This window comes from Coloeus monedula (assembly GCF_965178545.1).
Source record: "Coloeus monedula genome assembly, chromosome: 32".
Lineage (NCBI taxonomy): Eukaryota > Metazoa > Chordata > Aves > Passeriformes > Corvidae > Coloeus > Coloeus monedula.
This window is the reverse complement of record NC_138812.1, coordinates 651,277-663,565: the sequence shown is the minus strand read 5'-3', so window position 1 is coordinate 663,565 and position 12,289 is coordinate 651,277. Positions and strand designations below refer to the sequence as shown.

General features: G+C 55.1%; 1 protein-coding gene across 2 annotated transcripts in view; it reads left to right on the top strand.

Moving 5' to 3' along the window:
* The first annotated feature begins 166 nt into the window (after positions 1-166).
* Positions 167-12,289, top strand: part of PRMT5 (protein arginine methyltransferase 5) — a 47,610-nt gene continuing 35,487 nt past the window's right edge. For both annotated transcript variants that reach the window (XM_082299530.1, XM_082299529.1), the window contains exons 1-6: positions 167-284; positions 2,160-2,278; positions 5,353-5,438; positions 7,740-7,874; positions 9,703-9,809; positions 10,910-10,959. In XM_082299530.1, coding sequence (XP_082155656.1) covers positions 178-284; positions 2,160-2,278; positions 5,353-5,438; positions 7,740-7,874; positions 9,703-9,809; positions 10,910-10,959 — 604 coding nt within the window. In that variant the 5' untranslated portion in view covers positions 167-177. The remainder of the gene's footprint in view (positions 285-2,159; positions 2,279-5,352; positions 5,439-7,739; positions 7,875-9,702; positions 9,810-10,909; positions 10,960-12,289) is intronic.

The window sequence follows — 12,289 nt, the reverse complement described above, 5'->3', positions numbered from 1 at the left end:
CTGCCGTGATTGACGCCTCTCCGCGCTCTCCTATTGGCTCCCCGTTCGCCGTGGGCGGGCGCAATGATTGCGTTTTGATTGACAGCGCCGCCTCGCTCTCCTATTGGTCGCGCGGGAGGCGGGCTCGGCGCTGATTGGCAGCCGCCTCACGGAGGGGGCGGGAGCAGAAGCGCAGCGATGGCGGCTGGGCCGGGAGCGGCGGGCGCCGCTCGCGTCTCCTCAGGCCGCGACCTGAACTGCGTCCCGGAGGTGGCGGGAGCGCTGGGGGCCGTGGCCAGGCAGGGGTGAGAGCGGGACCCCCAAAACCCCAAAAAAGATCCCAAAAATCCCATTCGGGAGCCTTAAAAACCTTCCCTGAAATCCTCCCCTCCACCCCCTCCCCTCGTGTGCCGGGAAGGGCCCAAACCGCCCGTGGGAGCCTCAAACCCTGTCCGGAATCTCCAAATCCCCTCAGGGATCCCCCAAATCCCCTCAGGGATCGCCACATTCCTTATGGAATCCTCAGATCGCCTCAGGGACCCCAAATCCGCTCAGGGACCCTTCAAATCCCCTCAGGGATCGCCAAAATCCTCTCAGGGATCGCCACATTCCTTATGGAATCCTCAGATCGTCTCAGGCACCCTAAATCCCCTCAGGGACCCCCAAATCCCCTCAGGGACCCTTCAAATCCCCTCAGGGACCCCCAAATCCCCTCAGGGATCGCCAAAATCCTCTCCAGGGACCCCAGATCCCCTCAGGGATCCCCCAAATCCCCTCAGGGATCGCCACATTGCTTATGGAATCCTCAGATCGCCTCAGGGACCCCCAAATCCCCTCAGGGACTCCCAAATCCCCTCAGGGATCGCCAAAATCCTCTCAGGGACCCCAAATCCCCTCAGGGACCCTTCAAATCCCCTCAGGGATCCCAAAATCCTCTCAGGGATCCCAAATCCCCTCAGGGATCCCCCAGTTCCCCTCAAGAATCGCCACGTTCCTTCTGGAATCCTCAGATCCCCTCAGGGACCCCCAAATCCGCTCAGGGACCCCCAAATCCTCTCAGGGATCGCCAAAATCCTCTCAGGGACCTCCAAATCCCCTCAGGGACCCCAAAATGCCCCAAAATCCCCTCAGGGATCCCCAAATCCGCTCAGGGATCCCCAAATCTTCTCCGGGATCCCAAAATCTCTTCAGGGACCCCCCCAAACCCCCCCAAAATCCCCTCAAATCCCCTCAGGGACCCCAAAATCCCCCCCCCCCAGTCCCTCCCAGTTTGCTCCCAGTTTGTCCCAGTTCCCTCCCAGTCCATCCCTGTTTGTCCCAAACCCTTCCCAGTTTGTCCGAGGTTGCTCCCAGTTTGTCCCGAACCCCTCCCAGTCCCTCCCAATCCCCTCCCAGTTCCCTCCCAGTCCCTCCCAGTCCCTCCCAATCCCCTCCCAGTCCCTCCCAGTCCCTCCCAGTCCCTCCCAGTCCTTCCCAATCCCCTCCCAGTCCCTCCCAGTCCCCTCCCAGTCCCTCCCAGTCCCTCCCAGTCCCTCCCAATCCCCTCCCAGTCCCTCCCAGTCCCTCCCAGTTCCCTCCCAGTCCCCTCCCAGTCCCTCCCAATCCCCTCCCAGTCCCCCCCAATCCCCTCCCAGTCCCTCCCAGTCCCCTCCCAGTCCCTCCCAGTCCCTCCCAGTCCTTCCCAGTTCCTTCCCAGTCCCTCCCAGTCCCTCCCAGTCCCTCCCAGTTCCCTCCCAGTCCCTCCCAGTCCTTCCCAGTTCCTTCCCAGTCCCTCCCAGTCCTTCCCAGTCCCTCCCAATCCCCTCCCAGTCCATCCCAGTCCCTCCCAGTCCCTCCCAATCCCCTCCCAGTCCCTCCCAGTACCTCCCAGTTCCTTCCCAGTCCCTCCCAATCCCCTCCCAGTCCCTCCCAATCCCCTCCCAGTTCCCTCCCAGTCCCCTCCCAGTCCCTCCCAGTCCCTCCCAGTCCCCTCCCAGTCCCTCCCAGTCCCTCCCAGTCCCTCCCAGTTCCCTCCCAGTCCCTCCCAATCCCCTCCCAGTCCCTCCCAGTCCCCCCCAATCCCCTCCCAGTGCCTCCCAGTCCCTCCCAGTTCCCTCCCAGTCCCTCCCAGTCCCTCCCAGTCCCTCCCAGTCCCCCCCAGTCCCCTCCCAGTGCCTCCCAGTCCATCCCAGTTTCCCCAGGTTCGATTTCCTCTGCATCCCGCTCTTCCACCCCCGGCACCGGCGCGAGTTCGGGCTGGAGCCAGCGCGGGACCGCCCGGGACCCCAGACCCGCTCGGACCTGGTGCTGGCCGGCAGAGGTCAGCGGCACTGGGAGCAACTGGGACAAACTGGGAGCGACTGGGACAAACTGGGAGGGAGCGGGACAAACTGGGAGGGAGCGGGAGGGGAGAAACGGCGAAAAAACGGTGGAAAAAGGGTTAAAAATGGAGGAGAAAGGGTTAAAAATGGGGATTTGGGGGGACTGGGAGGGACTGGGACAAACTGGGAGGGACTGGGATAAACTGGGAGAGACTGGGAGGGACTGGGACAAACTGGGAGGGAACTGGGAGGGACTGGGACAAACTGGGAGGGAACTGGGAGGGGGAAAAATGGGGGAAAATGGGGGGGAAAGGGTTAAAAATGGGGATTTGGGGTTACTGGTTTGGACTGGTTTATACTGGTTTGGACTGGGAGGGGGGAAAGGGGATGGGGGGGGTCTGTGAGGGGATTTGGGGTGAATTTGGGGCATTTTGGGGTGAATTTGGGGCATTTTGGGGTCCCCGGGTGGATTTTGGGGTGAATTTGGGGCATTTGGGGGTCCCTGAGTTGGATTTTGGGGTGAATTTGGGGGATTTTGGGGTCCCTGAGTTGGATTTTGGGGTGAATTTGGGGGATTTGGGGGTCCCTGAGTTGGATTTTGGGGTGAATTTGGGGGATTTGGGGGTCCCTGAGTTGGATTTTGGGGTGAATTTGGGGGATTTGGGGGTCCCTGGGTTGGATTTTGGGGTGAATTTGGGGGATTTTGGGGTCCCTGGGTTGGATTTTGGGGTGAATTTGGGGGATTTGGGGGTCCCTGAGTTGGATTTTGGGGTGAATTTGGGGGATTTGGGGGTCCCTGAGTTGGATTTTGGGGTGAATTTGGGGGATTTTGGGGTCCCTGGGTGGATTTTGGGGTGAATTTGGGGGATTTTGGGGTCCCCGGGTGGATTTTGGGGTGAATTTGGGGATTTGGGGGTCCCCGGGTGGATTTTGGGGTGAATTTGGGGCATTTGGGGGTCCCTGAGTTGGATTTTGGGGTGAATTTGGGGGATTTGGGGGTCCCTGAGTTGGATTTTGGGGTGAATTTGGGGGATTTTGGGGTCCCTGAGTTGGATTTTGGGGTGAATTTGGGGGATTTTGGGGTCCCTGAGTTGGATTTTGGGGTGAATTTGGGGGATTTGGGGGTCCCTGAGTTGGATTTTGGGGTGAATTTGGGGGATTTTGGGGTCCCTGAGTTGGATTTTGGGGTGAATTTGGGGCATTTTGGGGTGAATTTGGGGGATTTGGGGGTCCCTGAGTTGGATTTTGGGGTGAATTTGGGGGATTTGGGGGTCCCTGAGTTGGATTTTGGGGTGAATTTGGGGCATTTTGGGGTTCCTGAGTTGGATTTTGGGGTGAATTTGGGGGATTTTGGGGTCCCTGAGTTGGATTTTGGGGTGAATTTGGGGGATTTTGGGGTCCCTGAGTTGGATTTTGGGGTGAATTTGGGGCATTTTGGGGTGAATTTGGGGCATTTGGGGGTCCCTGAGTTGGATTTTGGGGTGAATTTGGGGGATTTTGGGGTCCCTGAGTTGGATTTTGGGGTGAATTTGGGGGATTTTGGGGTCCCTGAGTTGGATTTTGGGGTGAATTTGGGGCATTTTGGGGTGAATTTGGGGCATTTTGGGGTCCCCGGGTGGATTTTGGGGTGAATTTGGGGCATTTGGGGGTCCCCGAGTTGGATTTTGGGGTGAATTTGGGGGATTTTGGGGTCCCTGAGTTGGATTTTGGGGTGAATTTGGGGGATTTGCGGGTCCCTGAGTTGGATTTTGGGGTGAATTTGGGGGATTTGGGGGTCCCTGAGTTGGATTTTGGGGTGAATTTGGGGGATTTTGGGGTCCCTGAGTTGGATTTTGGGGTGAATTTGGGGGATTTGGGGGTCCCTGAGTTGGATTTTGGGGTGAATTTGGGGGATTTGGGGGTCCCTGAGTTGGATTTTGGGGTGAATTTGGGGCATTTGGGGGTCCCCGGGTGGATTTTGGTGTGAATTTGGGGGATTTTGGGGTCCCTGAGTTGGATTTTGGGGTGAATTTGGGGGATTTTGGCTCCCTGAGTTGGATTTTGGGGTGAATTTGGGGATTTGGGGGTCCCCGGGTGGATTTTGGGGTGAATTTGGGGCATTTGGGGGTCCCTGGGTGGATTTTGGGGTGAATTTGGGGGATTTGGGGGTCCCTGAGTTGGATTTTGGGGTGAATTTGGGGGATTTTGGGGTCCCTGAGTTGGATTTTGGGGTGAATTTGGGGGATTTGGGGGTCCCTGAGTTGGATTTTGGGGTGAATTTGGGGGATTTGGGGGTCCCTGAGTTGGATTTTGGGGTGAATTTGGGGGATTTTGGGGTCCCTGAGTTGGATTTTGGGGTGAATTTGGGGGATTTGGGGGTCCCTGAGTTGGATTTTGGGGTGAATTTGGGGGATTTTGGGGTCCCTGAGTTGGATTTTGGGGTGAATTTGGGGGATTTTGGGGTCCCTGAGTTGGATTTTGGGGTGAATTTGGGGGATTTTGGGGTCCCTGAGTTGGATTTTGGGGTGAATTTGGGGGATTTGGGGGTCCCTGAGTTGGATTTTGGGGTGAATTTGGGGGATTTTGGGGTCCCTGAGTTGGATTTTGGGGTGAATTTGGGGGATTTGGGGGTCCCTGAGTTGGATTTTGGGGTGAATTTGGGGCATTTTGGGGTGAATTTGGGGCATTTGGGGGTCCCTGAGTTGGATTTTGGGGTGAATTTGGGGGATTTGGGGGTCCCTGGGTTGGATTTTGGGGTGAATTTGGGGCATTTGGGGGTCCCTGGGTGGATTTTGGGGTGAATTTGGGGGATTTGGGGGTCCCTGGGTGGATTTTGGGGTGAATTTGGGGGATTTGGGGGTCCCTGAGTTGGATTTTGGGGTGAATTTGGGGGATTTTGGGGTCCCTGAGTTGGATTCTGGGGTGAATTTGGGGGATTTGGGGGTTCCCGGGTGGATTTTGGGGTGAATTTGGGGGATTTTGGGGTCCCCGGGTGGATTTTGGGGTGAATTTGGGGCATTTTGGGGTGAATTTGGGGGATTTGGGGGTCCCTGAGTTGGATTTTGGGGTGAATTTGGGGCATTTTGGCTCCCAGACTGGAACACCCTCATCGTGGGGAAGCTCTCGCCCTGGATCCGCCCGGATTCTCCCCTGGAGCACGTCCGGAGCAACTCCCAGAAAGTGAGCGCGGATTTGGGGCATTTTCGGGCAATTTGGGGCATTTTGGGGAATTTTGGGGCATTTTGGGGAATTTTTGGGTCCATTTTGGGGTGATTTGGGGGGTTTTGGGTTCATTCAGAGGGATTTGGGGGAATTTTGGGAATTCTGGGATAAACTTGGGATAAATTTGGGAATTCCGAGCTCCAGGCCCTGCATTTGGGGCGGATTTTGGGCTGAATTTGGGTGGATTTGGGGCAGAATTTAAGGCAGAATTCTGGGAATTTCACCGAGTTCCGAGCGGGATTTTGGGGGAAATTCCAGGAATTTTGGGGGTTTTGGGAATTCTGGGATAAATTTGGTATAGATTTGGGAATTCCCAGCTCCAGGTCCACCATTTGGGGCGGATTTTGGGCTGAATTTGGGCGGATTTGGGGCAGAATTTAAGGCGGAATTCTGGGAATTTCGCCGAGTTCTGAGCGGGATTTTGGGGGAATTTTGGGGGGAATTCCGGGAATTTTGGGAAACTTTGTGAATTTTTGGGATAAATTTGGGAATTCCGAGCTCCAGGTCCACCATTTGGGGCGGATTTTGGGTGGATTTGGGGCAGAATTTAAGGCGGAATTCTGGGAATTTCGCCGAGTTCCGAGCGGGATTTTGGGGGAAATTCCAGGAATTTTGGGGGTTTGGGAATTCTGGGATAAATTTGGGATAAATTTGGGAATTCCGAGCTCCAGGTCCTGCATTTGGGGCGGATTTTGGGCTGAATTTGGGCGGATTTGGGGCAGAATTTAAGGCGGAATTCTGGGAATTTCGCCAAGTTCTGAGCGGGATTTTGGGGGAATTTTGGGGGGAATTCCGGGAATTTTGGGAAACTTTGTGAATTTTTGGGATAACTTTGGGAATTCTGAGCTCCAGGTCCACCATTTGGGGCGGATTTTGGGTGGATTTGGGGCAGAATTTAAGGCGGAATTCTGGGAATTTCGCCGAGTTCTGAGTGGGATTTTGGGGGAAATTCCAGGAATTTCGGGGGTTTTGGGAATTTTGGGATAAACTTGGGATAAATTTGGGAATTCCGAGCTCCAGGCCCTGCATTTGGGGCGGATTTCGGGCTGAATTTCTGCGGATTTGGGGCAGAATTTAAGGCGGAATTCTGGGAATTTCGCCGAGTTCCGAGCGGGATTTTGGGGGAAATTCCAGGAATTTTGGGGGTTTTGGGAGTTCTGGGATAAATTTGGGATAGATTTGGGAATTCCCAGCTCCAGGTCCACCATTTGGGGCAGATTTTGGGCTGAATTTGGGCGGATTTGGGGCAGAATTTAAGGCGGAATTCTGGGAGTTTCGCCGAGTTCTGAGTGGGATTTTGGGGGAATTTTGGGGGGAATTCTGGGAGTTTTGGGAAACTTTGTGAATTTTTGGGATAAATTTGGGAATTCTGAGCTCCAGGTCCTGCATTTGGGGCGGATTTTGGGCTGAATTTGGGCGGATTTGGGGCAGAATTTAAGGCGGAATTCTGGGAATTTCGCCGAGTTCTGAGTGGGATTTTGGGGGAAATTCCAGGAATTTCGGGGGTTTTGGGAATTTTGGGATAAACTTGGGATAAATTTGGGAATTCCGAGCTCCAGGCCCTGCATTTGGGGCGGATTTTGGGCTGAATTTGGGTGGATTTGGGGCAGAATTTAAGGCGGAATTCTGGGAATTTCGCCGAGTTCCGAGCGGGATTTTGGGGGAATTTTGGGGAATTTTGGGAATTTTGGGAAACTTTGTGAATTTTTGGGATAAATTTGGGAATTCCGAGCTCCAGGCCCTGCATTTGGGGCGGATTTTGGGCTGAATTTGGGCGGATTTGGGGCAGAATTTAAGGCGGAATTCTGGAAGTCTCGCCAAGTTCTGAGTGGGATTTTGGGGGAATTTTGGGGAGAATTCCGGGAATTTTGGGAAACTTTGTGAATTTTTGGGATAAATTTGGGAATTCCGAGCTCCAGGTCCACCATTTGGGGCGGATTTTGGGCTGAATTTGGGCGGATTTGGGGCAGAATTTAAGGCGGAATTCTGAGAATTTCGCCGAGTTCTGAGCGGGATTTTGGGGGAATTTTGGGGGGAATTCCGGGAATTTTGGGAAACTTTGTGAATTTTTGGGATAAATTTGGGAATTCTGAGCTCCAGGTCCACCATTTGGGGCGGATTTTGGGTGGATTTGGGGCAGAATTTAAGGCGGAATTCTGGGAATTTCGCCGAGTTCCGAGCGGGATTTTGGGGGAAACTCCAGGAATTTTGGGGGTTTTGGGAATTTTGGGATAACTTTGGGAATTCCGGGCGTTGCAGGCCCTGCGCCAGGAGCTGGATTTCGGGGCCTACCTGGGCCTGGCCGCTCACCTGGTGCCCCTCAGGGGGGGCCACAACCCCAACCTGGCGCGGGGGCTGAGCGCCCACCTGCACTGCGGGCACCACTCCACACAGGTACTGGGAGGGACTGGGAGGGACTGGGAGGGAACTGGGAGGGACTGGGAGGGACTGGGAGGGGATTGGGAGGGACTGGGAGGGGAAAAAACGTTGAAAAACGGGTGAAAAATGGAGGAGAAAGGGTTAAAAATGGGGATTTGGGGGATTGGGAGGGACTGGGAGGGGACTGGGATGGACTGGGAGGGACTGGGAGGGGCTGGGAGGGACTGGGAGGGGACTGGGAGGGAGGAGAAAGGGTTAAAAATGGGGATTTGGGGGGATTGGGAGGGACTGGGAGGGACTGGGAGGGGACTGGGAGGGGCTGGGAGGGACTGGGAGGGACTGGGAGGGACTGGGAGGGGATTGGGAGGGGACTGGGAGGGACTGGGAGGGAACTGGGAGGGGCTGGGAGGGGACTGGGAGGGACTGGGAGGGAACTGGGAGGGGCTGGGAGGGGATTGGGAGGGACTGGGAGGGACTGGGAGGGACTGGGAGGGGATTGGGAGGGACTGGGAGGGGATTGGGAGGGACTGGGAGGGACTGGGAGGGACTGGGATGGACTGGGAGGGGAAAAAACGTTGAAAAACGGGTGAAAAATGGAGGAGAAAGGGTTAAAAATGGGGATTTGGGGGATTGGGAGGGACTGGGAGGGGACTGGGATGGACTGGGAGGGACTGGGAGGGGACTGGGAGGGGACTGGGAGGGGCTGGGAGGGGATTGGGAGGGACTGGGAGGGAACTGGGAGGGACTGGGAGGGAACTGGGAGGGACTGGGAGGGGCTGGGAGGGACTGGGAGGGAACGGGGATGAACTGGGATGGACTGGGAGGGGATTGGGAGGGGACTGGGAGGGACTGGGAGGGACTGGGAGGGGACTGGGAGGGACTGGGAGGGAACTGGTTTATACTGGGACGGCTCCAGGGAGTCACTGGGAGGTCCCCAGTCCCTTATTGGTCCTTACTGGTTTGTACTGGACTATACTGGTTTATACTGGTCCCTACTGGTCTGTACTGGTCTGTACTGGTCCATACCGGTCCATACTGGTTTATACCAGCCCATACTGGTCTGTACTGGTCCTTACTGGTCCGTAGTGGTCCGTACCGGTCCGTACTGGTCTGTACTGGTTTATACTGGTCCGTACTGGTCCGTACCGGTCCTTACTGGTCCATACTGGTCCTTACTGGTCTGTACTGGTCCATACTGCTCCATACTGGTCCTTACTGGTCTGTACTGGTCCATACTGCTCCATACTGGTCCTTACTGGTCCGTACCGGTCCGTACTGATCCTTACTGGTCCCTACTGGTCCCTACTGGTCCCTACTGGTCCATACCGGTCCATACCGGTCCATACTGGTCCATACTGGTCCATACCGGTTCATACTGGTTTATACTGGTCTATACTGGTCCATACTGGTCCGTACCGGTCCTTACTGGTCTGTACTGGTCCGAACTGGTCCATACTGGTTTACATTGATCTGTACTGGTCCATACTGGTCTATACTGGTTTATAGTGGCCTATACTGGTCCATACTGGTCCTTACTGGTCCTTACTGGTCCGTACTGGTTTGTACTGGTCCGTACTGGTCCGTACTGGTCCATACTGGTCCGTACTGGTTTATACTGGTCCGTACTGGTTTGTACTGGTCCGTACTGGTTTGTACTGGTCCGTACTGGTCCATACTGGTCCGTACTGGTTTATACTGGTCCGTACTGGTTTGTACTGGTCCGTACTGGTTTGTACTGGTCCGTACTGGTCCATACTGGTCCGTACTGGTTTATACTGGTCCGTACTGGTTTGTACTGGTCCGTACTGGTCCTTACTGGTCCTTACTGGTCCGTACTGGGCAGTTCTGGGTGCAGGTGCCGCTGGTGGCGCCCGAGGACGGCCGCGATGACGTCATCGGCAACGAGGCCCCGCCCCCCGAGGGCGGCAACGAGGAGAGGACGTGGGAATGGTGCGAAAAAGGGCGATTTTGGGCAAAAGGGGGAATTCGGGGGGAAAAAGGGGATTTTGGGGGGAGAAAGGGGGAATTTGGGCAAGAACGGGGGAATTTGGGTAAAAAATGGCAATTTGGGGGGAAAAAGGGGGAATTTGGGGGGAAAAATGGGGATTTTGGGATAAGAAATGGGAATTTTGGGGGGGAAAAAGGGGAATTTGGGGAGAAAAATGGGGATTTTGCGGGGAAAAAGGTAATTTGGGGGGAAGGGGGGATTTTGGGCAAAAAAAGGGGAATTTGGGGGGGAAAGAGGGAATTTGGGGTAAAAATGGGGATTTGGGGTGAAATTGGGGGGTTGGGGATAAAAAATGGGGATTTTGGGGGGAAAAATGGGGATTTTGGGCAAAAAGGGACTTTGGGATAAAAAATGGGGATTTTGGGGAAAAAAGGGGATTTTGGGAGGAAAATGGGGAATTTGAGGGGAAAATGGGGATTTTGGGGGGAAAAATGGGGAATTTGGGCAAGAACGGGGGAATTTGGGGAAAAAATGGGGAATTTGGGGGGAAAAGGGGATTTGGAGATAAAAAATGGGGATTTTGGGCAAAAAAATGAATTTGGGGGGAAAAAGGGGGATTTTGGGGTAAAAATGGGGATTTTGGGCAAAAAATGGGGAATTTGGGGGGAAAAATGGGGATTTTGGGCAAAAATGGGGAATTTGGGGGGAAAATAGGGAATTTGGGGAGAAAAATGGGGATTTTGGGGGGAAAAATGAGGATTTTGGGCAAAAATGGGGAGTTTGAGATAAAAAATGGGGATTTTGGGCGGGAAAATGGGGATTTGGGGGGAAAAAAAGGGGAATTTGGGGGAAAATGGGGATTTTGGGCAAAAATGGGGAGTTTGGGGGGAAAAATGGGGATTTTGGGGTGAATTTGGGCCATTTTGGGGTGAATTCGGGCCATTTTGGGGTTCCTGGGTGGATTTCGGGGTCATTGTGGTGGATTTTGGGCTGATTTTGGGTGAATTTGGGCCGTTTCAGGGTTCCTGGGTGGATTTTGGGGTCATTGTGGTGGATTTGGGGCTGATTTTGGGGTGATTTTGGGCCGTTTTGGGTCCCGCAGGTGGCACAATTTCCGGACGCTGCTGGACTACAACAAACGCGTGGCGCTGGGTGAGGGGCGGGGCCTCGGCGGGATTTGCATAAAGGGGCGGGGCCTCGGCGGGATTTGCATAAAGGGGCGGGGCTCGAGGGCGGGATTTGCATAAAGGGGTGGGGTATGGGTGGGATTTGCATAAAGGGGCGGGGTATCAGTGGGATTTGCATAAAGGGGCGGGGCATCACTGGGATTTGCATAAAGGGGTGGAGCTCGAGGGCGGGATTTGCATAAAGGTGCAGGGTATCCGTGGGATTTGCATAAAGGGGTGGGGTATCAGTGGGATTTGCATAAAGGGGGCGGGACTCGGGCGGTATTTGCATAAAGGGGTGGGGTATGGGTGGGATTTGCATAAAGAGGCGGGGCTCAAGGGTGGGATTTGCATAAAGAGGCAGGGCTCGAGGCCGGGATTTGCATAAAGGGGCGGGGTATCCGTGGGAATTGCATAAAGGGGTGGGGTATCACTTGGATTTGCATAAAGGGGCGGGGCCTCGGCGGGATTTGCATAAAGGCGCGGGGTATGAGTGGGATTTGCATAAAGGGGCGGGGCTCGAGGCCGGGATTTGCATAAAGAGGTGGGGTATCAGTGGGATTTGCATAAAGGGGTGGAGCCTCGGCGGGATTTGCATAAAGGCGCGGGGCCTCGGCGGGATTTGCATAAAGGCGCGGGGTATGAGTGGGATTTGCATAAAGGGGCGGGGCTCGGGCGGTATTTGCATAAAGGGGTGGGGCATCAATGTGATTTGCATAAAGGGGCGGGACCTCGGCGGGATTTGCATAAAGGGGTGGGGTATCAGTGGGATTTGCATAAAGGGGCGGGGTATCGGATGGATTTGCATAATGGGGCGGGGCTCGGGGCGGGATTTGCATAAAGGGGTGGGGTATCAGTGGGATTTGCATAAAGGGGGCGGGGCTCGGGCGGTATTTGCATAAAGGGGTGGGGTATGGGTGGGATTTGCATAAAGAGGCGGGGCTCAAGGGTGGGATTTGCATAAAGAGGCAGGGCTCGAGGCCGGGATTTGCATAAAGGGGCGGGGTATCCGTGGGAATTGCATAAAGGGGTGGGGTATCACTTGGATTTGCATAAAGGGGCGGGGCCTCGGCGGGATTTGCATAAAGGCGCGGGGTATGAGTGGGATTTGCATAAAGGGGCGGGGCTCGAGGCCGGGATTTGCATAAAGAGGTGGGGTATCAGTGGGATTTGCATAAAGGGGTGGAGCCTCGGCGGGATTTGCATAAAGGCGCAGGGCCTCGGCGGGATTTGCATAAAGGGGTGGGCATCAGTGGGATTTGTATAAAGGGGCGGGGCTCAGGGCGGGATTTGCATACATGGAGTATCAGCACTGT